Source organism: Lynx canadensis, chromosome B1 (genome assembly GCF_007474595.2).
Source record: "Lynx canadensis isolate LIC74 chromosome B1, mLynCan4.pri.v2, whole genome shotgun sequence".
Taxonomy (NCBI): domain Eukaryota; kingdom Metazoa; phylum Chordata; class Mammalia; order Carnivora; family Felidae; genus Lynx; species Lynx canadensis.
In genome coordinates, this window is record NC_044306.2 from 51963588 (window position 1) to 51990483 (window position 26896).

General features: G+C 48.1%; 1 protein-coding gene across 1 annotated transcript in view; it reads right to left on the reverse strand.

The window, feature by feature from the left end:
• Positions 1-959: 959 nt before the first annotated feature.
• XKR6 (XK related 6) overlaps positions 960-26896 on the reverse strand; it is a 321224-nt gene continuing 295287 nt past the window's right edge. Inside the window, exons 2-3 of the mRNA XM_030312705.1 lie at positions 26344-26540; positions 960-1975 (exon numbers count right to left, since the gene is read on the reverse strand). Coding sequence (XP_030168565.1) covers positions 1011-1975; positions 26344-26540 — 1162 coding nt within the window. The 3' untranslated portion in view covers positions 960-1010. The remainder of the gene's footprint in view (positions 1976-26343; positions 26541-26896) is intronic.

A 26896-nucleotide genomic window follows, 5' to 3' on the forward strand; every position in this document is an offset into this window, starting at 1 on the left:
TGCTGAGTTTTATTATTACTGATGTTCTTTGATTACAGAAATGGAAATCTCCTTTAATTTGCTTTAGAATTTCCTGTTCTTACAGAATTATTGGGGTGGCTTTTTGTTTTGTTCTGTGTTGCTTTACACCAGGAAACAAATGTGATTCTCAGTGGGTGAATGCTAAAATGGCACATAGTCAACCTTCAAGTAGCTTCTCCAGCCATTTGAGTTTCAAACAGCCAGACTTTGGCTCCTAGAAGGCGCTGATTAATTAGGGGCAAGGACAGGAGACTGGGAGAGAAACCAAAAAGAAGGAGGGGTTTTTATGCCTTTGCTTTTGGTAAATTTGTTTTGTTCAATACAAATAATCAGATAGGAAGAATGATTGCTTTGTGGTTTTTTGTTGGTTGGTTTTGTTTTGTTTCTAGATTTGTTTCATTTGATTGTTTAATTTTCCCTCTCCTGGTGCAAAAATCACCAGAGAGTTTTGCATGAGAAAACGTGACAGTACTTAATGAAACTCAGCACCTAAGGGCATAAGGCAGTTGAAGGTTTTTTTGTTTGTTTGTTTGTTTGTTTGTTTGTGTTTGTTTGTTTTGTTTTGTTTTGTTCTTTCAATCAGCACCAATCCCGTAAATGATCTACACTTGGTGTAAGGTATAAAACTTTGTTTTTCTTTTGGAGTGGAGACAACTCCTCCTTCTCCACCCTATGAACCATAGTGTGGGATTTTTCAATACTGTTTCTTATGTGTAAAAAACAAAAGAAAAGTTTTCTTTTTGTTTTTACTTACAAAACATAGAGAATATCTTTGTATACATACAGCGACTGGAAAGAAAGCTTATCTGAAGGGGTTGTGACTTATTTTCTTTTTTGTTTTTTGTAGCATTGGTGTTGGTGGTGATGGTGGTGGTGGTGGTGGTGGTGGTGGTTCTGTGTGTTGGGGAAAGGGAGGGTTATATTTCTTGTAAGCGGTGTTTACCACAACCCAAACTTAAGTTCCCTTCTCAACTTGGGTCAAGATGCTCTTAGAGTGAAGACTCATACTGTAGCAACTCATAAAGGAGCGGTCCGTCTCGATACCGAATGCCTACTGCGGTGGGGGTGACATACTGCAGAATGTTAATAGTCCTTCTCAACCTCCTGTCTACAAAATGAGCATCCCAAGCTGGGTATCTCTTTCTTGGCATGTCAATCTTAATGAGGGGCCCTTCTGGGTAGTAAGGACGCCCCGACGGGGTCAAGGGCCCCATGGGTCTCACTTGGAAAACGGGCAAGCAAGTGTCAGCCGTGAGATCCTCCTGTTGTTCCGTTACGGCTCTGGTAGGCGTGACCTGGGTCCCCCGGTACCCAGGGGTCTGAGGCGCCATGGGCTCAACATCGGGGGGCAGAGGGATGCCCCAGAGCAGCTCGGCACAACAGGAGCTGGCAAAAATCTTAGCTCGCGGCCCCGTGGGATGCAGCACACCATAATATAAGAGCATCAATGCGATCCCAGCCACAAAGCTAATAAAGACACAACACAGTGCTGGCACCGCATAGGAGTCAGTGGTCTCCGGGTTTCTGTAAAAATACCAAAGGAACGTCAAGGCAGCATTCTCGGTCAAGACTATCGTATAATATGCAAACATTCGATATCGAGTCCGCCCTTCCTTGACGTTAAACCAGCAGAAAATGTACACGATCCCTACCACCATGTTGAAGAGGATCTCCTCCCACTTGGACATACAGAAGTCTGTTCCGCCATGGATGATCCAGAAGGCCATGGCGCACCAGTGAACCACCACGAAGATCCCGAAGTAGAGCTGGAATATGGAAGCAAAGAGGGCAAAAGAGATAACTCTGGATGAGATGGTGAAGAGGCGCCAGAAGAGGTGGATGAGGGCCCCTCTGTAGCTCATACTCTTCTTGTCGTCCCTGGAGTCCCGCAGCAGCTTGTGATAGGAGGCTAGCACCCAAGCCAGGGACATCAGGGAAGTCACAGAGGAGACACCTGCCAGAAAGACACAAACCCACACAGTCAAAACCTTGGACATCCCACATGGGGCACAGTGGGGCTCTTGGCCGAGGAGATGCCCACACACACCGAAGTCTAAATGAGGAGGGAGAAAGAAACACATAATCAGGAACGGGCCACAGAGGCTATAGATGTTCCCTAAACTGACAACTTTTGAGATCAACTTTTAGTTTTAAGGCCCCAGTCCAGAATTTCTGGGGACTCACAACTCAAGAGTGAAGGCTGAGGCTGATGTGCCTTGCCTGGGAAGCCAAGAACTGGAGCCACCGTGGCAGTTCCTTGCATCTGCTGTGGGTCGGGTGGCACGTGTTCTGTCTGAAGGGATCATGAGCTTGTGGGGGATCCTTGTTGCACACTGACATGTGGCCAGGGTTGGTGTCCCTGTCACCAGCAGCCTGTGCTCTTAGAGGAGCCGTAGAAGGGATCACTGATGGTGAAGACTGACAGCTTGCTCATTGCCCCAAGTTGCACAACTATTCTCCTCTGGGAAGACACTGGCATCTCTCCCACCTTTTCATCAGCTCACCCAATGCATCTTAACTGAAGCTTTGCATTTAGCTTCTCCATCCGCTGCCTAAGGCCACCTTGACCAAGAGCCCTGGGATCTTCTGTCTGTTTGGGTGGCTGCCTTTCTCATTCACTCCTTTCTCTCTCATTCTCACTCAGTCCTTGCTGCTTTCCCCACCCCAGCATGGCTCCAAGTTCTCCGAAGCCTTGACTTGGAGGCCCATGCTTCTCTGGTACCTGTCCTGACTCAGGAGTGTTGCTCATGCTTTGGAAATGCCTTTTCCACTCAGCACCGCTGTTCATCATTCCCCTGCATTTCAGTGATACTTCAATCATTATGGAGCAATTTTATTAATAATGCTGCCTATTTGGTATGTGTAACTGAATCAAACTGAACACAACAAATAGTTACTGGAGTCTCTGACCCATGCACAAGCAACCAGCTATTAGTCAGGTATTACCATGTGATCTCCTCTCAGGCGAGACTCCCCATCACCCCTAGTCTCTCACACGTGTTCTCCACTCCGACCATCTGGAGCCTCCATTTTTCCTTTCTCCTCAGATTTCAGAACTAAATGCAATTAAATTTGGTTGAGGTCTTGAATACTGTCTCATCAAGTGACTCATTAAACTGCCCCAGCCCTGTAGTCTTTGAATTGTCTTTCCCTGGGCCCTGCTCACCGCCCCACTCCCCTCCAAGCCCCAGTGAAGAGTCAAAGTCATTTTACACCCTCCCTGCATCCACCTTCCTCACCCACCTCACGGAGCTTCCTTCCAACCTGAGAGACGCTCAGGTTCACAGCTTGCAGAACAATATAGTGCGATAACAAAAACCATTATGTTGGCGTGAACCTAGAAAAAACCCCCAGACTGTCAACTGTTGCAAGGAGTATGTGTTGCTTTCATAATAATAGCAACCAAGATTGAAAACAAACAGGGGAGAAACCATAGCAATTTTGAAAGCCAATCTTGAAAACACCTAACAGTTTCCTCTCACCTTTCTGGAAAGTTCTGAACATGATACTCTGTGTGTCTTGCTCTGCCCTTTGTATGCATAGGGCATTCCCACTGGCATCTGCTAAGACCATGTGTGCTCCACAGCCACGTCACAGTGGTCATGCTAACGTTTTAGAGCCTCCTGTGTTTGTGCTGTCTGGTGCACTGGGCAGGGAGGAGAATGGGTGCTTTGGGAGTCACATGATTTAGGCTTAGGTTTCTGGAGGGCAGGGAATACACAATCATCTCAGCAGTCTGTGCCAGGCTTATTATCAATACTGGAGCATCATCAGAAAGTTCCTTTTAAACATCTTTGTGACATCAAACCCTCTCCTGGTAAACTCATTTCTTGCTGTTAATAATCTTGGTGGTACAGCTGACCTTTAATAATCAGATGGGAGTTCTACAGAAACTGAATGGGAAGAAGCCTTGATTTTTTTTTGTTCCTTCTAATAAATCAGAATGTATTACTCCCCCAGTTCAAAAGAAAAACATGAGTGCCAAGCTGGAGAAATAAGAAAAAGCAGCTTATCTTTTGCCGGAGCGTGGTCTCATTCAGTCTTACTCTGGGTGTGCTTTTGAACAGACGTGGGGTTCAGAAGTAGGACAGCCCCTCAGCCTTCACCATGCTGATCTCGATATTCTGTGTGTTGTGACATTAGCCCGTCCATGCCAAATATGAATAAACAGGAATTCAAATGTCCATCAATCTCACATAGCAAAGCCAAATACAATTGTTCCCCATTATTCTATCTTCCGGGTTACCTCTGCCATTTCCTGATCTGTCCCTGTGGCTTTGAGGTCTGGGTTCTGTTCCTGCTCCACCCATCATGAAGTATTACAGAAACTGCTTCCCTCTGAGCTGACCCACACGCTGCCTTGGATCTTGGTCAATGCTACTGGAGTTGCTCTCTAGAATACAACATGAATGCTCCCCAAACATCATAAGACATTAATGCTAATTATAAGGAGGACTTGGGACACAGTCACATGGGAGACACATCTGAGCACTTGGCTCTGGGGCTGCTTGTCAGCTGATGCCCAACCCCAGTCTTAACTCTCTGCCTTATCTGTCCCAATTTGGTATATTGTATATCACCAAACAGAATATCCACAGGGAGATTCATGGACTATCCACTTCAACCCACTCATTCGACAGGATGCAGAAGTACAGGCATGTGGGTGCCTTGCCCAAGATTACCCAACTACTGACAGTAATGTTAGGCCCACAGCACAGCTGTCTGCCTGCCTTTTCATATTGGTCCCACACTCCGTTTTTTCTGCATCCTATCCCTTTGTCAGCTCGACCCTCCACCAGGTAGTGCCTTTACTGAGGTCATAAAGGCCATCAACCGTCTCTAATAGCAGGTGTCTGTTCTAACACCAAGCTGTTTGCCCTTCAGGGCCTTGAATGCCAGGCCACATCCTTGGCATTGTGCAAATGCTCTGAGTTAAAGGGAAAAGGGAAGGTGGGAACTTCTGACATTTGGCTCATGTTCAGGGTGCCCAGGGCGGAGGTCCTGCCCAAGACCAAAAAGAGTGCATTTGTCTGGGACCTCTCTTCTCTTCAGAGCCTGAGCATGGCAAGCAGGGACAGGAAGAAACATGAGTGGGGTCATCATTCCATGACAAGCCTGCCCTACTCTCTCTGCCAGCAGCATTGACAAAGATGATCCTTTGAAAGAGGGAATGTCTGGGTGTGGCTACCTTATAATTCACCACATTCACCAAAGAACTCCCTGTTCTGTGTAAAGCTCCAGACACATTTTTTGGGTCCAGAGTTAGTAGGCTGAGTACATCCTGAGTGGAGCCCAGAAAAAACAGGCCCATTTTAGGAAGCCATTTGGGACTTGAGTTTCTCACTAGATGCTCAACACAGAGAAACACTTGTCCTCTGAGGGCTCAGGAACCAATGGTAGAAGCCATTAGATGTACTTGTTATCAACTCACCTCCAAGAAACTTGTCTGGACCCCATCTGTGACATTGGCACCTTTGTTACGCTTGGTCAAGGGATTAAATGTCTCATGACTTGCCACCTTTGCATCATTTCACTGGACAAAGCCTGTGGCCTCACAAACCCACAGGACTCTAACGGCATCTCTTCCTTGAAGGACTATCAGCAGAAGGTGCTTCGGGGAAGCCAGTTCATTCTGGGGGCTCAACTGGGGTGGGGGAGGGAGAGAGTACCAGACAGATGTGTTCCTTAACAGTGTACCTGACTGTCCCAGAGAACATAGCATGATTCACTGAGCATGTACATGCATTATCTTATTTGGAAGAACCTTGTGATGTAGGTACTTCTTGTAGGCTGAACTGTGTCATCCTTCCCACAAAAAAAAATTCACATGTCAAAGCCCTAATCCCCAGCACCTCAGAACGTTACTGCATTTGGAGACAGGGTCTTTAAAGAGGTAGTTAAGTTAAATGGTATCATGAGAGGTGCCCCTAATCCAATCCGACTTGTGTTCTTATAAGAAAAGGGGACTTGGACACACAGAAACACCAGGGGATGTGCTCACACATAGGAAAGGCCATGTGAGGACACGGGGAGAAGGTGGCCATCTGCAAGCCAAGAAAGGAGGCCTCCAGAGAAACCAAGACTGTCTCCACTTTGGTCTTAGACTTCCAGCCTCTAGAACAGGGAAGAAATAAAGGTCTGTTGTTTTAGCCACCCAGCCTGTGGTATTTTATTATAGCAGCCCTAGAAAACTAATACAGTGCTCTAATTCCATTTTTTAGATGAAGAAACTTAAGATTTTTTTTAATGTTTATTTTATTTTTGAGAGAGAGAGAGAGGGAGAGAGACAGAGTGTGAGTGGAGGAGGGGCAGAGAGAGAAGGAGGCACAGGATCCTAAGCAAGCTCCAGGCTCTGAGCTGCCAACACAGACCCTGACTCAGAGCTCAAACTCACAAACCATGAGATCATGACCTGAGCTGAAGTTGGTGCTCAACCAACTGAGCCACCCAGGTGCCCCAAGACATTTTTCAAAATACATACATCTATCAAGAAGTGGAGTCAGGATTCAAACTCAGAGTCTGACTCCAGTGGCCCTGAAAGTAACCACTGTACTAACAGGCCCTCCAGACATGGCCTCAGAAGGGGGCTGGGTGAGGTGACAGGAGAGAAAGTCTAGGTTCTCTGGGTACAAAGGATTTGAATCTTTTGCTGAGTGGACAAGAAGTTAATAGCCATGGGTATCTGAGAGAGGCCCTTGATTTTGGAGCTAAAACCCAAATTTGCATTCTAGTCTACCTTCCTCAGGAGAGTAATATTCAAACCACAAGTAAAGAGGTGATTCTGGTGAGATGGCTTTCCCTCTGTCAAGTGATTAATCTTCAAAGGCCTACAGTGTATTCCATTGCAGAGGGAAGAGGTGCAAGATTTTCCCTCACTGCTGTGGCTCACTAGAAGATTTCTGTCTCACCTGAGGTCAATCCAAAAGTCAATGCATTATCTTGGCCAGGACCCAAGCCCACAGGAATCAGCCTTGGAAGGGGCCCTGTGGCCCCCAGTGAAATTCTCAGACAGGCTGGGGAGCTTTATGATTTGCTTCCACTATGGCCCGATCCGTTTCTACATTCCAAAGATCAGACTGGAAATTGTTAAACACCTCACGTTTGGCTGTGACAAGTTCTGGGCAGTGACCTTCACAGCTAGCTCACTTTTAGTGGTGCAGACTAGGAGGCGGGGCTTGCGGTTGGCCCACTGAGCTGCCTGGAGTCCAGCTGTATCAGCTAGGAAGTCACTAAGCTGGAGCCTCCTAGGAAGCCACTCCCTCTGAGAAAAGCTTGGGAGAGGGGCCTTCAGGTTCTGATCACTGGACCCAGGGTTTAAGATTTCCAGAAATGGAATGGCCACACCTTATGACCAACAGAACAGAGAATGAAAGGCTGCAATCTGCAGTGGGACACCCCTTACCAGTTGCAACCAATCTGCAGTTGACTAGCCCTAGTCATCAGGGAAGGCCCAATTTGGTGGCATCAATGCAATATCCAAGGGTCACTGTCAGTTGAACGGTTGCCAGTTGGGGAACAAAACAAAAGCTGTGAGTATGGATATCCCATCGTGTGAAAAGCATAGTGATATGGTGTTTGGGGAAGGATGGGATTCTAAAATCAGAGGGCAAGCAGCAGATGAAGTGGCTGAATCAGGAGGAAAGATGCAATGCAGTGGAAGGGATCAGGGCTGTGGGAGGGCCCAGCCACCAGGGTGAGGTAGAGAAGCTGAGATATGACAAACTGAAGCAGGGCCATGATCAGGGCAGGGCTGCACCAAGGGGCCAGCAAGTGGGAGCCCCAATACATAAGCAGAAAGGAAACTGGAAGGAGAAACCAGAACACTACAGTATCTCACAGGGAGAACATAGCATGTGGGTTTGAGGAGTCCTTTGAGAACCCCCAGGGGTATCTAGAGATGGCCACAAGACTTTCTGAGCAAGAATGGAGGGGGCAACAGCAGGATTTGGTTTTGCCGGGTAGGACGTGCACACCCAGGTCTTCAGCACCTGCCGTCTCCAACCTTTCTGCCACAGTGCTCCGTTCCACCACTAAATCACATGGTGGAGAAACACTCAGAAGAGGGGTGGAAAGGGCGCTAAGCACAGGATAGAGCAGGGGTAGGAAGAGTCGGCCCTGCCGCTCCCAGCTCCCTCTCTCCTGGCTCCTTCCCATCAGCATATAACCACAGTCAAGTTCCTCTTATCTTACAAACACTAGCTCTCAAGACCCTGCATTTTCTGCCAATGAGATCCCACCTCTCTTTGTCTCTTCTCCAAACTTCTTGAGGGTACTCTCCTTGCTCCCTTGACTCCTGACCTCCAATCTCAATGGAGAGCTCTCTTGGAAGTCAACAACCAATTCCTCTATGCAGATGACTAATCTCTTCTCCTGCCTCTGTGTGACATTTGGCATTTGGAGCCCCTCTGTCCTTCACGCTGGGCCATTAGCTATTCCCCTAGTTATGGTATCCTTTCTTTGCTGGGCTATTACTCCCATTTTACAGGTGAGGAAACTGAGTTTGAAGTTAAGAGACTTCAATGTGGCTGCAGCCATGTTCTGACATTACATACTCACCTAATTTGCATGGTATTGTACCCCTAGAGGTTCCCCAAACCAAGAAACATGCTCAACTGGCTATTTGTCTACCTGCACATCAAGGTCAATATTAACCTCTTTCAACCTTCCCCTCTTCCCTGAAGTTAATGTTTGGGGAAAGTCAACCATCTGCTCCTCAATTCCCCCTGTGTATTTTCTCCACACCGAGTTCCTTTTAGATGGGTAATACTTCACTTTCCACCCATCCAACCTCCCTCTATCTCCTACATTTTTAAAAAGCTTCGTTTCTTCTTGGAAATGCTCCCAGGAAAAAGATGGAGCAGCTGTGTGCAAGGTTGTCTAAACATTCCTGCCTGTCTCCTGTCCTCACCTCCACCCAGGAGGCACAGCAAGGAAGCATGGGTATGAAGTTACTTTCCTATGCGGGCAACCACTAGGGGAAGGAAATAAGCCTCACAGATGCCTCCTGTGAGCCAGGCTCAAAGACATTGAATAACCTAGCCAAAGTTACACAGGTGGGAAGCAAGAGTGCTAACAATGATTCCTGGGATTATCTCACTCCTCAGGCATGATCAGCGTGTTCAAGCCAACGCATCCTGGCCCATGACATCCAATTGTTAAATTTGCAGGGATTTTGCAGGCTGGCTGATGTCATGTTGGAGGCTTGAAATAGGCATGGTGGGAATATTTACACCACAGAAGGGGCGCCTGGGTGGCGCAGTCGGTTAAGCGTCCGACTTCAGCCAGGTCACGTGAGTTCGAGCCCCGCGTCGGGCTCTGGGCGGATGGCTCAGAGCCTGGAACCTGTTTCCGATTCTGTGTCTCCCTCTCTCTCTGCCCCTCCCCCGTTCATGCTCTGTCTCTCTCTGTCCCAAAAATAAATAAACTTTGAAAAAAATTAAAAAAAAAAAAAAAAGAAACTGGCAACTGCTACAGACCAGGGTTCCCCCAATTCTGCTAAGAGCTGGTTGTTAAGCATTTACCAGCATATCACTTGGCAGGACCTATTATCCTTCTTGAAGAATTCAGTGGGCCTCATTGCATATTAGATGAGCCCCATAAGGCTGTCCTCTTTATACCAACACCGCACTTCTAGGCAAACCAGATGTGCTACTGACGATCAGTCAGAATTATACTTAGTAGACTTGATGTGAAAGCAACAAAGGAACCAATCTCCTTTTTAAAGTTTCACTAAAAATACATTCATGGTAAATAATTGAAGATCTGACCATTTTCTTCCCATTTCCGTCACTTGCAAGCATTGACACCCTCATTTTCATCACATTTCTGTGTTTGGAGAGGGTGTGATTCCTACATGAGTTTACCACATGGAGTGACCTTAAGACACCCTTGATATTTCCAGACTGATCCTTAAGAAGGGTCAAAATAGAAGATGGCATCCACCATCTGTGGATGTAACCCTCAGGACTGACAGATGTTTGTGGCTGAGTTAATGTGGAAAAACCCAAGGGCAATCAAAGTAGCCTGATACAAACATAGGAAGGAAAGACTGGAAGGTGTCAGGAAAACCGACATCTATACAAAGATGTACATCTATACATCTATACAAAGACCATACTATACCTTGGCTGAAGAAAAAGCTCTTTAACATCAGAGGGATGGGACAAGGAGGACAGAAATCAAATTTGGCCACTACAGATGTGATCTCTATTGTAGAACATCGTTTTACCATGGTTTATAGGAAATACCTCTTTATTGCCTTTGTATCCAGGCTGATCGGTATCTGCTAATCTCTAATAAAGATTTCAATAATGACGATCACTTCCCTTTACTGAACAGCTACCTTAGCCCAGACTCTGTGCTAAGCCTGTGACAGAATTAACTCAACTATTCTTTCCTACAAATATATCTGAAGCAGGGGACTGATTTGAAGATGGGGGAGACTAAGGCTCACAGGCTAAGGAACTTTTCCATATCAGGTAGTTAAGAAATCATGGAACTGGGATTTCAACGCAGACCTGCCTAACTCCAAAACTCAGACTCCTTTATATATATATATATATATATATATATATATATATATATATATATATTTACTTATTTTTGAAAGGGGGGAGGGGCAGAGAGAGAGGGAAACAGAGAATCCCAAGCAGGCTCCAGGTTCCATGCTGTGAGTGCAGAGCCTGACATGGGTTCGAACTCACGAACAGTGAGATCATGACCTGAGCCAAAATTGGACACTTAACTGACTGAGCCACCCAGGCGCCCCAATCAGATTCCTTTTTTAAACACCGGGATAGGTATGTCTCCTCATCCATACCCACAGATTAATGAACAAGCATTCAGATTTATACATCAATTTCTTATCAGTTTGGTTACTGTGTGGCAGCTCTCTGATCATCTCTGTGAGCACAAAGTCAAGTTTGTGGGCTTGCCAAACTGAGGACTCACCCCCGGAAGGCCTTGTCTGAGTGTCCCAGTATGTGCAGAAGCAGTGACATCTCTATTCTATGTTGGCATGGCCTCCAAACTCATTTCCTTGTACCTGCTCTCATCCCAGAAATCTCTTCATTATGCAGCCAAAGTGACTAAGCTAAAGTATGCCCCTCTGCATGGCCCTCCAGGCACGATAGGCAGTCATGGTGCCTGATTTTCAGCACCTTTCCCATGGGAGGATATGCATTCTTGCCCTGCTCAGCTCCGGTTCCCGCCTGTGGCTGCTCTGACCAGGGAAACATGAGCAGAAGTATGGGTGTCACTTCCAGGTAGGAAGCCAGGCTCTCCCATGCTCCAAAAACAGGCTGCTCCACCCACGACCTGTGATAGACATACTGCAACAAGCAGGAAATGAATCAACATTTTAAGCCACCGGAATTGTTGGGGTATCCTCCACTGCAGCATGGCTAGCCTATCTGGACTGACACGCCATCTTGTTTGGTGTTAACGCCATGGTAGGTCCTTTAAGAGACCTTCAGGGCCCTACATGATACGGCCTGGGAGTTACAAGTGTAACCTGTCAGTTCTCTTCTGTGCCCTTCAGTAATTCCCTTCTCCAGTGGGTGCAAATCTAAGTTCCTTTCACGGCATCAGGCCTTCATGCAAAGCCCTATTTGAGACAGCTACTTGTTCTCCCTAGGGGGTCACCTCCCACAGCTCCTCACACTCCCTTGGCCCCAGATGTGCTCCTGGCATACCCCAACTCAGGGCGCACACACTTGCTCTTCCTCTGCCTGAAATGACATTCCCGCAGATATCCAAGTGCCTCATGGAGCCCTTGACTCAAAGATCAGCTTCTCAGCGGGGCCATCCTTGACCACCACACTGGAAACTGCAGCTCCCCCCCAACACTGCCCCGCCAGTGCCTCCTTCCATGCTTTATTTTCTACCTTAGCATTTCCCCCACCACCTTGATAGACTTTATCTCTTACTCTTACTTCCTCTTTTTTATGTGTATTTATTTTTGAGAGAGAGCACAAGTAGGACAGGGGCAGAGAGAGAGGGAGGTGGAGGGTCCAGAACTGGCTCAGAGCTGACAGCAGTGAGCCCCATGTGGGGCTCGAACTCACAAACTGAGAGATCACCCCCTGGGCCAAAATCAGATGCTCAACCGGCTGAACCACCTAGGTGCCTCCCCTCCCTGTTTTGCCCATATGTTCCAAGGGCAGGGCAGCTATTTTGTCTGCTCCTTCTGAAACTATGTACAAAATTGTGTGGGTATTTTTCTCATAAAACAGCCCACAGTATCCTCTGATTTCTAAGAGGGCCCATAGGGAAAGGGGCTTCTCACCCCACCAGCCATCACAAGTGCCCACCTCTAGCCCTAGATGTGGGAAAGGAAAATTCCCTGGGAGCCAACATGTATCCCTTCATCCTTCAGGAAGAAATCCTTGAGGGGAGAAAAGACTGATGAAAAGGAAACGAACATCTATTGAACGTTTCCCATGTATTAGGCATTATGCCACATACTTTGCATGTGGTACTTCATTTAACCCTGACAATATTCTTGTGAAATGTCTATTGGTGCTCCATTTTACCGACGAGGCCACCAAGGCTCAGAGACGTAAAAGGATTTGCCTGAGATTCCTGCATTAAGCATGTCCTTTTATTCTCATGCTTCAACGTCTGGGGCCCTGCTGACTCCTGTGCATAGCAAACAACTGGTGCCCTTCCATGTAAACCAACCAATCCAGAGGGGGCCGCATTCAGCCCATAATCATCCATTTAACAGCAGAGCAAAGTCCGCAACGGGGGTGATTTTGCTCCCACCCCCAACCAGGGATACGTGGCAATGTCACAACTCTGGGTATGAGTGCTACCAGCATTTAGTGGGCAGGGGTCAGGGGTGCTGCTAAAGATTCTACAATGCATAGGACGGCCCCCCAACACACCATGAAGACTTGCTGGGCCCCAGATACAGTACTGCTGAGGCTGAGAAGCCCTGTGATAGGGTATTTCCTATTTCCTCAATATTCTCAGTAAGTCAAAAACCAAACTGTGAACCTGGGTGTGTCTAGTAGCTGGAGATTGAAACTTTCTAGACTAGAAGTGACTATCCTGGAAGAGGTCCATGGGATACAGACACAATGACATCGGGAGAGGCCATGAGAACAGCATCAGTCTGATATCTGTGTGATGAGTCTCTTCTGAGCAGCACACCATGAGCTCATATCCACTCTGGGAACATGGTGGACATAGCAAGGTAGCAGCATACCCCTCAAGGAGCTTCAAGGTCAAGCACTGATATTTAAAGGACACAGCAGAAGGAAAGCTAGAGCCAGCCCTCTGCTTTGCTTGTCTCTTCTCTCTAAGATGCTCTCAGCGCTATCAAAACACTATCTTCACAGCCAGCTGGAGAAAGACAAACTTTAGAGATTCTAGAACAAATGTCAGCCACTCAGCTGGTGTGGCGCAGGACTCACAGATGCCTGGATCCTGGCTGGCCTGGAGCACACAGTGAAGAAGGCCATCTGCCGTCACTAGAAAGTTCCAGTAAGTCCCTTCTCATTGAAGAGAAAATGGCCAACGAGACTCATTCCCCTGATGCTCCCAGAATGAGTGCATTTTAACCCAGGTTGTGAGATGCCCTGGAAAGGACATGAGCACTGGTACAAACAGATCTGGGCTTAGCATATTGTTTGTGAACCATGGGTAAAAATGTGGATTTGGAGTATTCAATAAGTTATGAATATAAAACATATAGGCACATCTTTGATATGTGTGCATACTATACTATATATTCATGTATCTATAAATAGAAAAAAAGAACATATATATATATAGTGTATATGCACATATTGAATATGCATATTGAATATTGCATATTCTGTAGTATCAAAGATGTGCCTACATGGTAGTCCTGTCAACAATGCTGAACCTCAGGGCTCAGAAGGCATGGCAGTAAGGCCTACTTCCTGGAGCTGCTGTTCATCTGACATAGCCTGACAAGTGGAAAAGTGCTTTGGGAATTGTAAAATGCCTCACGTACATTAGCTCTTATTAAGTTTGTTTTTGTTTTTGTTTTTGTTTGAGAGAGAGAGAGAGAGGACGCACGCTTGAGTGGGGGACAGGGGAAGAGGAGAGAGACAGAGAGAATCCCAAGCAGACTCCAAGCTCAGCACAGAGCCCAACACAGCCTGATCCAACCACCCCAGGATCATGACCTGAGCTGAAGTCGGACGCTTAACTGACTGAGCCACCCAGCAGCCCCTAAGCTGATAACATCTTTTTAAAAGATGGAGAATTGGGGTGGATCCTATCTCCCATGGCGTGGGATAAGATAGCTGTCAAAGCCCTGGAAATTCTGTCAGCCAAAATGGTCTTGGGTTCCTTTACCTGAGGCCACTGAGGCCCTGAGGATGACAGGCCTTGATTAACTGGACAGAGCTGTGACAGAAGCTCAGGAGGGGTAAGGGGCTCCTTACCAGGTGGCTCTCAGATACTCTTTAGTTCCATGGCAGCTCAGGTGGGCAGTTTTGCAGAGGGACGCAGGACTGCTGAGCAGGCGAGGTGGGTGTGTGCCTGTGCAGGGCTGACTCGGGAGTGGTCCTGGCCCCTTAGCTCAAATTCTCTGTGGTCAGTGGTCCTGGATGAGAAAAACCTTCCAGGTAAAATGATGTGGTCCAATCAGAGCCTTAGGTGCTGAGGATGGCAGCAATGTGTGCCTTCCACGGTAGGCGGTAGAAATACTAGCCGCCATTGTCAGAGTGCTTCTTCTGTGCCAAGAACAAATGCATTTCACTTCCTCCTGACAAAACCCCCCTGGGGCAGGAGCTATGAGTTGTGCTTTACAGATGAGAACCCCTAGGCTCAAAGAGCAAAGGCCTTGTTGGAAAGGATGTGTGGTTCCTATGTGCAGAGCAGGTGTGTGACGCCAGGACTATGAGGCCCACGTCAGGAGCTTTCTATGGTGCAAAACAGGAGCAGCACCTTGTCTTGCAAGCGACCGGGTCAGGAGACCACCATGTGGACCAGCAGAAGAGGACTCAACATGCCAGGCTGTCACTGGTGAAGGGTGAAGTGTAAAGGAAATGACGGGGCCCCCATGTTGTCACAGGTGGGCAGATTTTCCAACCGGTAGGCTCCTCAACTCCAGGGTCTGGCAGCCTGGGATGCATGATGTCTGAATGCACAAGAAGGCCTAGAATTAAAAGAGGACTCAGCTCTCCTCTGCTCAGCTTTAGACCCATCTTTATCTCAGGTTGGCCTTAGAGTGAATGCCACAGCCTAGAACTCCTCCTGATATCCTGACTCGCACCTCCAACTGGGTCCAGTTGGGGGTAAATCTTACAGATGAAAAAGTTGAGGCTCAGAGAGGGTGATTCTCTCATAACCACACAGTAAGTGGAACAGCTGATGGGGGTCACCCCCAGGGGTTTCCTTCTCAGGGTCTCTGCCATCCTGCCCCCTCCCTGGTGGTGACAGATGTGTGACACGGAAGGGCACTGCTTGTGAAACTCATGAGCTTTCTTGCCTTGGAAATCTTAAGGGATACAAAAGATCTTTTGAAGATCACTTAACTGCTGTCTTTTCCTGGAGCCCCAAGTTCCCTCGAGACCTAGAGTTCACGATTGTCTCTAATGTGAATGTCAAGCTTAATTAAAGACTGCTACTGCCCTAGTTTCACTTTTCCCTTCCTTAGAGTCAAATGCTACCGGGGCTGAAAGGGTCTTTGGGAGTCCCTCCTGCCCTTACCCACAGTAGCACTAGCCAGGTCCAGAGAAGATGACGTTGCAGGGATTTGCCTGGGATCCCTCATATTCTCCCAATCAGACACACCACCTAAGGTGAGCCTTTTCCCTATGCAGGGAAGCCGGGGGAAGAACTTACAGGGGGGAAGCTCTAAGAGGGGTGCAGTGTCTTTGTGGGGCAATGGACATGTTCTCAGATGAATCGGAGTGGTGGTGACAACTCTGTGAATATACTAAAGTCAGTGAATTGTACACTTCAAGTGGGTGAATTGTATGCTATGTAAACTGTATGTCAGTAAAGCTATTTAAATATTTTTTCCTTTGTTTGTTTGCTTATTTATTTATTTATTTATTTGAGAAAGAGAGAAAGTACACACAGGAGGGGCAGAAGAGAGAGAGAGAGAGAGAGAGAGAATCCCAAGCTGGCTCTGCACTGTTAGCTCAGAGCCTGACACGGGGCTTGAACTCACAAACTGTGAGGTCATGACCTGAGCCAAGATCAAGAGTCAGATGCTTAAGCAACTGGGCCACCCAGGTGCCCCTATTTAGGCATTTTCTAATAAAGAATAAGGAGAAGTTCTGCTGGCAAGACCTCTGGGCAAGGGTAAGATACAGAAGCAGTCAAGAGACCCATCTCGGCCGAACACTGGAGGCACCATCTTAGCTCAAGCCCTTTGCCCTTGGCTGTTTCCTCTTCCTGGCACACTTGCCTCCAAAGCCTGTGGGGCTGGATCCCTCCTATCCTCACATTTTTGCTCTGGAGTCACCTTCTCCAGGGAACCTTCCCCAGCCGCCTCAATGAAAACTGCCCACAGCTCTGCTCCCCTCCCATCTCTCTGTGACATCTTCTCCCTTAGTGCCTATCATTTTCTAATATAGAAAATAAAATACTTGTTTTGTTCGCTGTTTGCCTCTCTCTACCAGCAGTGTAAGCTTTGTGAGGGCAGGGCTTTCAATCTCTTTTGTTTATGGCTATATAGGTCCCTAGGTCCTAGAACCGTGCTTGGCACATTGTAGGTGTTTAATAGTTATTGATTAAATGAATAAATGGCCCAATTATAGTTGCTGCTCAGGCTTCTGAATCTGCATCCCTTAGAGCCTTTCCCTCTGAGATTGTACTGGTCAGCCAGTGAGCGCCGAAGAAGCCTACCTTGAGTCCTTCCGCGTTTCAGCATTTGACACACAAGCATTTCCAGATGGCCAATTGCAATTTCATTTGTGGCAACTCTAATTAAATCAATTTAGTTTGCCTTTCTCATATATTTTTCTGCTGCTTTAAGAAGTCTCTTTTGTATGCACGTACTACATTTTCTTTTGCACTTAAAAATTTGAATTTAAGAGGCTGGATTTCACATATTATAGTGTTCCTACTACAATTAAAAAAGAGGGCGGGGGGAGAAAAGAACTCTGCCTCTGTCCTTCTCTTGCCAGTTGTTAGGGGCAATCTCAGCCAGGGCCTCAGAACTGTAGTCAGATTCAAGGTGGATTGTGCACTGAAAGGGTTTAGGTCTCTGCTTAAAATGCTTGCAAATTCTGTTTGAGAGAGTAAGGTTTTAATGTGCTGTTTAACAAGGAGCCATTGGTCACTGAAGCCGGACCGTGCTCTGGAGTTGGCTGGTCAGGGAACCCTGTGCGCAGACACCAAGTAGATGTTGCATAGGAGAGAAGGAGGGTGTCTCCTCAAAAGCAGCACAGGATACAGCTGCAGAGAGGCCACTGTGGGGAAACTGGGAGAGGCTGAGTTCGTGTTCTGGCCGGAAAAGGCAGTCATACCTGTGTGCCTCTCTTCATATCAGTTATAGATGAAGATACAAGACAGCCAGGAGATGCGAGTCAACAGGGGATATTGTGCATCCTTTCCTTTCTTTATCTGCTCCCTGCTAAGACACGGATGTGTGATAAGAGGCCTGGAAATTGCCATCAAAGGCTGGAAGACCTCTGTACCAACTTGGTCTGAAACCCTGGGACTATCTCTTAGAGATGGGCAACTCCAGCTCAGCACAGGAATGAGCTAGGGCAAAGGGCTCTATTCACTAGTAAGGGATGAGGGGCATGGAAGTTCCCTATGACTCTGGGAAAGGCAATTCATTATGTGATTTGTTTGATGCAGTGGGCTGGTTGTTTTAACAGCAAGTTTTACTTCTTGGTAATGAGAAAATGGAGTGTGAAATTCATAACTCTGGTGTAGATCCATCATCTTCGGGCCACACAACCAGATTGCCATCACTTTTTGGGTTGCAGCTTCACCTAATTTTAACCAGAATCCTAAAAGATCAAGGAATTAACTTTTGTGTCCCAGACATAGAGAGTGACAGCTAATGTCCATATGAATAGGACTGGAAAGAGACCAGAATGCATTTTTTTCAAATAAGTAAAAAGAAACCTACCAGGAAGAGGGACATGGAAATTTCCCATTGTGGGAGGAGGTGAGAGGGCTGTTTAAGCCATCTGACAGCTAAGAAGCAGCCCTCTGGGCTTTCCCCTCACCTGAGAGCCCGAACCAGGTGGCTTGGTCCCTCACAAGGAAGGGAAAGCTGACTAGGGAGATTGATGCTGGAGAAGTTTCCTCTGGGATGCATTTCATCCTCAGTCAGGAAAGGAGGAAGTGTTTGGGGAACTAGCAGCTGCAGACAAAGGCACAGACAGTTTAGCTCAAAAGGAGCAGAGAAACGGGAATGAACACTTGCCTTTGTGAATCTCTGGGATGCGGTCAGGGCTCTTGCTAGAAAAAGAAATAAATGAGAAGCTAAAGTACAAGTCACTAGACGGGCTTTGATGTAAGAGGAGCCAGCAGGGAAGTTAAGAAAGAAGACTATTATGGAGGTTAACACCAAAGAGACAGAAAGAAAAGGCCCTAATTGGATCTTAGAACTCAGCATTTGTTTAAAACAAAACCAGTGTCTAAAGACAGGGTTTAGTATATATTTTCTCATACTTCCTTGTCTTAGTAAAGATGCTTGTTTTTATATAACTCTGGGCCGGGATATCATGGTTATTGATGGTTAGGTGCGGGGTGGGAAGAACTACCTGGGTGAGGCTTGGTATTTGAACTACATCCTATAGATGCCATGCTACCATCTCAACCATAGGCCCAGTGTGGCAAGAAAAGGAGACTTTTTTGGGAGGCTTCCTTGCTGAGTGACCTCAGGCAGCTTACTTACCTCTCTGTGCTTCGGCTTTCCATATGTTAAACAAGGATGGTGGGTTAGATGGCCTAGTCAACCTCTTCAGTTCTAAAGATTCCATTGCTCTAAATCCCTTTGGAAACTGAAGTCGTGAGATTCAAGTCTTTTCACACCAGACATACTTTTATGTGTACCCTCTGCCAGCATTTGCCTGACCTCCACTCACAGGGGTCCTGGAACCCCTGCAAGGTTTTGCGTGGTGGATTGTCACCTGTGAGAACAAGTCAACTCTGCTTTGATCCTCTCTGAGAGAAGCCGTTGCCCTCAGGAGAAGCGCACCCCCTGTGTGTGCCCCCCGAGCAGGACTGTTCTGCACTGTGCCAGCTAGCTCTGTTCTGTGGTCAGAGGTGGGCTCCACCTTCAAGTTCCAGCCCTAGCTTAAGCCCTTGTGGCTATCTTGAGCCTCTGGTCCCATCCAGAACCTTCCAGTCTTGCCCCCTAGCTGAATTAGAGAGTTGAGGGGGACACACGTAGCTCAAAGGGTATCTGGAGGTGCCTGGGATTTTCTCTAAGGGTTCCCAGATGGATTTAAGAAGACAGAAGGAACATGCACTATACAGACATGAGGGGCGCTGGGTTTTAATAGTAAATCTCTCTCTAATTGGGTATGCCACCCATTTGTGTCTGGCCAAGCTCTCCTGGTCTCCAGGGTCAGAATAGAAACTAACCTCAAAGAAAGGCCAGTGTATCTTTCTCGCTAATAGGTGTCTGGGGAGCTGTGAAGGTCTTGGGTCTTGGACCCATTCCCTCACTCCTTGGTCAGGCCAAGCTTAGCTCCATAGTGAGACAGCAAGTCTTTGCCCTGCATGCCTAGTAGAGAAGGCGTACACAAAATGCTCTGGAAGATTGAGAACATTTTCAAAATGCCAACCTCTGAGCAGAGATTTCGGGGGCAAGAAGCAGAAGCATCATCTTCTGCCCTTGTCAGTATAATTGCATCTAAGATACATAAACACACACGTGCGCATGCACACACACATACACGCTGGAGCTGATTGGTCCGCAGTGCATATCAGCCCGTGCTCCCTCCCTGTATCGGTAACCGCTTCCCCAAGAACCCATGTAAGTCTGTCTCTTTAAGACTCAGACACAGCCATCCTTGCTAAGGACACAGGCATTAGAGCCCGACCACCTAGGTAAAGATCCAGCTCTATTGTTTACAAGCCTTGTGGCTGCCTCGTGCTGTTACTTAAAGTCTCTGGACCTCAGTTTCATCACTTATAAAATGGGAGCAATCAAAAGTATCCACTCATTGGACTGCCATGGGAGTTTAATGGGTTAACCCATGTAAACCTCTTAAACTAGCCTCTGGCACACAGTGGAGCTCCCCAAAAGTCTAAACCAGCATTGCTAGCATCATCCTCATCACTACCCTACCACAGCGCCTCCCCCTCCCCCCGGCAGCTTGATACAATATACCCTATGCTCTAGGTGCCCAGGACCACTCGCTCCATATCTACGTTTTGCTCTCCCAGGTGTCCATTTCTTGGCACCTATGGTTCCCCTGTCCGTAAGAGCCCCCAAACTTCTCTTTCAGGCAAGCTCCTGTGCATCCATCGAGATCTAGACCAAATGTTACCTCCTCTCTCATGCCCCCAGAAACAGCAATATATCCCTCCTCTGTGTATGCACCTATCACAGAATTTGAAATGTGCTGCACCAGACCATAAACTCCTGAAGGGTAGGTGTGTTTGCAAGCCCATTGCCAACACGGCACCTGGCCTGTGGCAGGTACCTGACAAAGAGTGCTGGTGTGATGCCGGGAAAAAGTGGTCAGCAGAGCCCTACTTATAGGATAACTCCTCCGTGTGTGCTTAACCAAAAAAGGCAGGCTCAGGTGCTATGTGGGTGCAAGGGGCTCACCCCTGACCCCTGCCAATGTTTACATGGAAGGATCAGAAAAACCCAGAAGGAAAAGTGATAGAGCTGCTAATTCTTGATCCAGTCCCCCAAACCTGTTCCCCCATAAGGTCTCTTCCATCTCTACATATCCAGTGAGAAATCACCACCTCTTCCGTCTATCACTGCCTACACCAGTTCTACTAAGTCTTATTGGTTTGATCTCCAGAACAGCCCTCAAATTCGTGCACTTGGTATCATTTCCCAAATGCTCTCTACCCCATAATTTCATCCCTGGATGTCTTAGCTCAGCTCTTGCTTCCTCCCTGAACAGCAGAAAAGGAGATCTTCTTTAAATGCAGGTCCAATCCTACAGCTTTCCTATGTAACCCTTCCTAGTATACTTGGTATCAGCCCAAACTGCTTGTGAGGTCCTGCAGACCCTGCTTGATCAGGCCTCTGACTTCTCCATCCTCCCCTGATATCACTTTCCTCCCCCTGCCCCACCAACCTCAGCTATGCTGGGTCCTTCACTTGCTGGAACAAGCCAGGCTTTTCCTACTCAGGGCCTTTGCATATGCTCTTTCCACTGCCTGGGAGGTTATTTCTGTTCTTCCCACAGGTGGCTCCTTCTCTTTGCTTATACTCAGCCTAAACATCAGATCCCTGGAGAGGCTTTCCCTGACACTCCTGCCCAAAGTAAGCTCTCTCCACCCCTCACCACATTATCTGTGGTCTCAGCACCAGGTTTGTTTGCTTCAAAGCACTTAACATGTGTCATCGGTCCCATTGTTTTTGTTCTGTCTGCTCAGAAAAATAAGACTTTCGTGAGGAGAGGGTCTGTGTCGGTTCTGTTCCCTGCTGCCCCTCAGCACATAGTATCGCAGTTGACCTGACGCATTTTTGTGGAACGGTGGATCATATCAAGTGCCCACCACATGGCAAGCAAGGTGCTGTAGGAGTGTATGTGCAGCTCATTAGATCTTTACGACACCCCAAAGGTAGCTTCTATTCACATTTTACGGAGCAAGAGGCCCAGGTAGGAAACGAATTTGCCCCAGGCCATAAAGGCAGTAAGTGGTGGATGGTGGTATTGACACTCAGTCTCACTTTTCCTGCCCCGCCAACTGCTTTCCAAACCCTGGCCCTACCTAGAATACTGGCAAAGCTTTCAGCAGACACTACAATGTCACCACCAATATAGATGACATATCAGAATAAGCTTTGTTTTTATCTTTACTCAAACTTTCAAAACATCAGATTTAAGGAAACCCTGCTGAGATGCTCAAGTGACTTCAGCATAATATTTGTATGATTATTATTACCATATTTTTCACTTGAATGTGGTCTTCTGGGGAAATTGGATACAATCCATCTTGCAGGCTGAATACCACAGGGTTAGCCCAGCAATAAGTGAGGGCCACAAGGTGGAGAGATGGGAAAGGTTGGGAAAGGTTGGCATTTGGCAAGATCAGTGGAGAACTCGCATATTAAAGTGATAGTGGTGGGGCACCTGGGTGACTCAGTTGGTTAAGCGTCTGACTCTTGGTTTCAGCTCAGGTCATGATCTCACGGTTCATGAGTTCAAGCCCTGCATTAGGCTCTGTGCTGACAGCGTGGAGCCTGTCTGGGATTCTCTTTCTCCCTCTTTCTCTGCCCTTCCCCGACTCTCTCTGTCTCTCTCTCTTTCTCAAAATACAATAAAATAAACATTAAAAAAATAAAGTGGCAGTGGCAACGGTCTTCCTAACCATTTACTAGTATTAACAGTGTAAATGGGCAGCTATGTCATCAAAGCCCACAAAGCAAGGCCAATTAGCCATGGATCCCACCAGTACAGCTTGTAGTCCAATTCAGGAAGTGTATCTACAATAAAAGTTCTCCCACCACCAACAAAATGGCCAGGTGTTGTACCTGGCATGATATTGGTCATGTCATCAAATGCTCATAACAACTTTTTGTGGTAGGTACTAATATTATCCCCATTTAAGAAACAGGAAAGCTCAGGAACAGAAAGGCTCAGTAACTCTCCACAGATCAAACAGCTATCAGATATCAGCATGGGAGTCACCCGCATCTTTCCATGCTGCCATGCTCTAAGCAGTCACATGGCTGGAAGATTCCATGTCACCATGTCCCTCCCAGGGTAACAGACTTTCTTTAATGTGTGTACATTTCGTACAGCTTTTTATGGGAAAAAAGAAGGTAGGCATCTATTTCCAAACAAAATGGTCCAGTGATGAGCAGATGTTCTACAAGTTAAGTAAGAGGGAAATGCCAAGCCCCCTGCAGTCTGTGCTCAGTGAGGGCAGGTTTCCTTCCTTCCCATCAATCCAGCTAATGCTACAGACCCCATCCTTGTCTTGGGAAATCACATTCCAACAGCAAAGATTGCCACTGACCTTTGTTTAGCCCAGCAGTTCCCAAATGTATTTAACCACGAAAGCTTGTTTGGAGAAACACCTATTCCACATACCAAACAAATGTGGGGGAATGCTTGCCTGACCTCTGAGTGAGCTGCTCACTCTAAAAGAGGGGTGTGTGGGAGAAAAAGCCAGGGACAGCTTCCCTAGGGCAAAAGCCCCACAGCAGCCTGACCCTCGTCACTCCAGCTCCTCTCCCAGGGTGCCTGCTTATGGCAGCACAACTAAGCAGCCCCTTGGCCCTCACGGACTTGGCCCCATGGGACTCCCACATCAAGAGGGCTCTTAGGGAGCAACATCTACTGCCCCTTGAGTTTCTTCTCCAGGGATTTCACATCAGCTTCTCTGTGTTTATAATATGAGCAGCTATCATAGAAAGGGCAGTCTCAGCAAGGAGGCTGGAACAGGGATGACCCACAGAGCCAAAAGGGGTGGGGTGGAGATCTCCCTAGGATCTCGCCCACGCCACTCACCACCAGGCTCTGGAAATGACAAACACACACCCTTAGGTGCCCTTGGAGCTTGACAGTTTACAAAATGATCTACATGCATTACATTATTGCATCCTCCCTAAATATTAGGTAGTGCTGTCACCTCCTTCATTACACCAAACAGAAAAGGAGGCCTTGATAAGGTGAAGGGCAAGGTCCAAAATCATACCAGGGCATAAGTGGTGACCAGGCTCTTGGTCTGGGACGAATGTCCTATCAGGAACTCACCCCTTACATCACCCTGCCACCTGTCCCATCTATTTGCGGTGCCTGGATGTGGCGAAGGGTGCAAGAAGGATAACTTTGCTTCCCTGGTGATTCTGGGGGTTGGGAGGAGATCTGAACAAACGAAACAGCAAAGGACGGTTTAGATTGGGGTCTCGGCAACAGAGTTGGAAAAAGGAGGAATCGGATGGGAGAGAAAGAGGCCTTCCCCAGTCCCCCAGCAAATCTGTCCCCTGGAGCATGTTGCCCTGATCTGGGGAGGTACAGCCCATGGATGGAGGGCAGTCTGGGTATGGGGGCTCCAGAGAGCAGGCAGGGTCACTGTGCCTATCACTGGGCACCTCAGCCCATCATCAGGGTTCCATGAGGACTCCCTCAAGACTTGCAGAGCAAGGCTGTGCACATCAGACCCTGCGACACTGGTGTTCTTCTAGAATCAACCCCTGAGTGGTTCTCTTGGTCCTGAAACAAATGGCGCTCTCTAAATGATGCACACTTTTCTCCAAGGTTCAGAGAAGCAGGGGCTCCCGGGGCCTCGGCGTGGGCAGTCACACCAGATCATTGCCTAAGCAGATGGCCTGGCTCCGCGGGCACCCTGAAGACAAGGTCTCCATGTTTCCTAGTTTTTTCCGATGCCAGTGGCAGTGTGTGTGCATATGAATGGGAGTCTATCCAAAAGAGAAGGGACAGGCCAGACGGACTGCCAGCCCTGCCTCCCTCACCACGGCTTCCTGCTCAGTGTCCAGATGCCCCAGTGGAGCTAGACGTCTATTTAGCTCCTTCCAGCTCTTCTCCAGGACAGGTCACTGGTGCTGCAAACTCCACTGGACCCTGGCTCCAAACAGCTGATGCCCAGGGGCTGGGTGGTGCCTCCTCCTAACAGTGGGCACTGCCCCCCAAAGTTTCCCACATTCCCCCTTCTCCTTGCCTCCATGAGGGATTCACAAGACTGCAGCCGGTGCTCTGTGGGACAGAGGGATCTGCCCTGAGGCCTCTTTCCCTTGGGGGCACTTCCAGCTGGGGTTATGCTGATTTGGGGTGGGTAGGAGGCTTCATCAGGGAGCCAAGCTCCCATAGGGTTGGGGGTGTCTGTTGGCAGTGCAGTTGGGCTCAGAACTAGGTGCTTGGGCTCTAAATGTCAGGAATGAGTTCACAAGCTGAACAGCTCAATGTTCTCTGGCTGGCCTTGGAAGATTAAACTCCTTTTCCGCACAAGTGACCAGGGAACTGGACATTCCCAAGGACTGGCCAGTCTGGAAAAAGTCAGGAGGCAAAGCTGTTTCTCGAAGGCCAGAGCTTGGCTTCTCTTGACAGACCACAAGGTGTAAGGTGGGAGGGTGTGGAGTCAGGAACCTCTGGGCTGAGTCTTCTCAGCAACATTTCTGCTTGAATATTCCTAGTGTCAGGAAACTCACTACCTGCTGAGACACTCTTTCCACCACTGAACAGCTCCTGCTGTTTGAAATATCTGCCACATGTTGCATCAGTAACACTCTCCCTATAGCTCCCTCCATCCCTTTAGGATGGCCATTCATTCCCCTTCAAACGTTGGGATTCTTGCATCCCAAGTCTTCCTCAAACTAGACATTTCCAGTGTCCCCCACATGATGGGATCTTCAGCCCCTCCTCATCCTAGACCTACTGGAGCTCCAGTCCCCCTGAAACATGCTCTGAGACACAGCCATGCTGCTTGCAGTCTGTCTGACCATCGGTGACCTGGTGTTGCCTTGGCCAACAAAGTCTAACCTCAGAAGGGTTTCTCAGGCAACCAGGAGGTGCCTAGAGATTTCCCACTGCTGCAGATATCAGTGCTATCCCACTGGGCTCTGGGGGCTTCTGGGGCTCCTTGGAGACCATCTGGGGCCACAGGGGACATGAGGGAGGTGGGTGGGGTGCGCCTGGCTCTGGATCCCCATCCCCATCTAACTAAAGCAGAGCTATTGAGCATGTTTTAAAATGGGGCTGCTACATAAACTTTGATTTCAAGCAGTAGCACCACAGCTTACAAATGTCTAAAATCGCTGGTGTTGCCTATTGTGATTTAGTATTAGGCTGACTCCCCCATCCTGTGTATGTGCAACACTTCGGCTCAGGCCAGCACCAAAGAAAAAGAGGCACTCCTCCCAGATTGGGAGACACAGAGCCCTCTGTTCTGCTGCTCCCAGGGACATTTGAGCCCCTGGCTCTGCTCTGTTCATGAGAACATAAGGTCTTGAGCAGGGCAGCTGGCACATGGGTGTATGGGGAACATCTGTGCCACTCATGTGCTTTTGGTGTGGGCTGGGTCAGCATCACATGGGGGCCTGGGCAAGGTGGAGACTCGGGGATCAGGATGGGCAATGCCCACAGGATGTGCCAGGCACTGAGTGTGCAGGTGGCAGTCACCAAGTGGTCCCCAGACAGAGGGCAGAGCCCTGTCCCAGCCCAGGTCATTCCCCCAGCCTTCCGTGGGGGGTGGGTGTGGGACACTCACAGGGCAGCGTCTCGGCGCTGTTCTTCTGGATCATTATGCAGAGCTGTAGCACCAGTTGGGGGGCGCTCTCCAGGAAGGTCTCAAGGAGGCGCAACATGTTGACGTCTGCATATTCATACATCATAGCCCAGTAGAAGCGTCGCTGGTGTTCCTTCTGCCGCTGGCTCTGAATCCCCAGGTACATGGTGCGGATATACCTGCCGAGAGAACAGGACAGAACACACAGAGCGTGGGTGGGAGCAGGGAATGCGGAAGGGTCATGCCATTCCCCAAAACCAAGGCTTGCCTGTGCCGATGTCCCCTCCTTTGCTGTGAAGTTTTCCAAATGCTTGGACCAGGGTTTTTTCCAGACCACAGACAAGGTGCTAAGACTTTGGAATGAAGGGATTGGGAGTGGAGGGGGACAGGCCAGGGAAGCGGTCGTAAACAAGTTCTTCCCTTCCTGGTCTTGATTTGCTCATCAAAAAAAAAAAAAAAAAAAAAAAAAATGAGAATGAAAGAGTGGGACCAGATGATCTCCCGGGGCCAGCCAGTGAAGCATCATAGGTGAGCT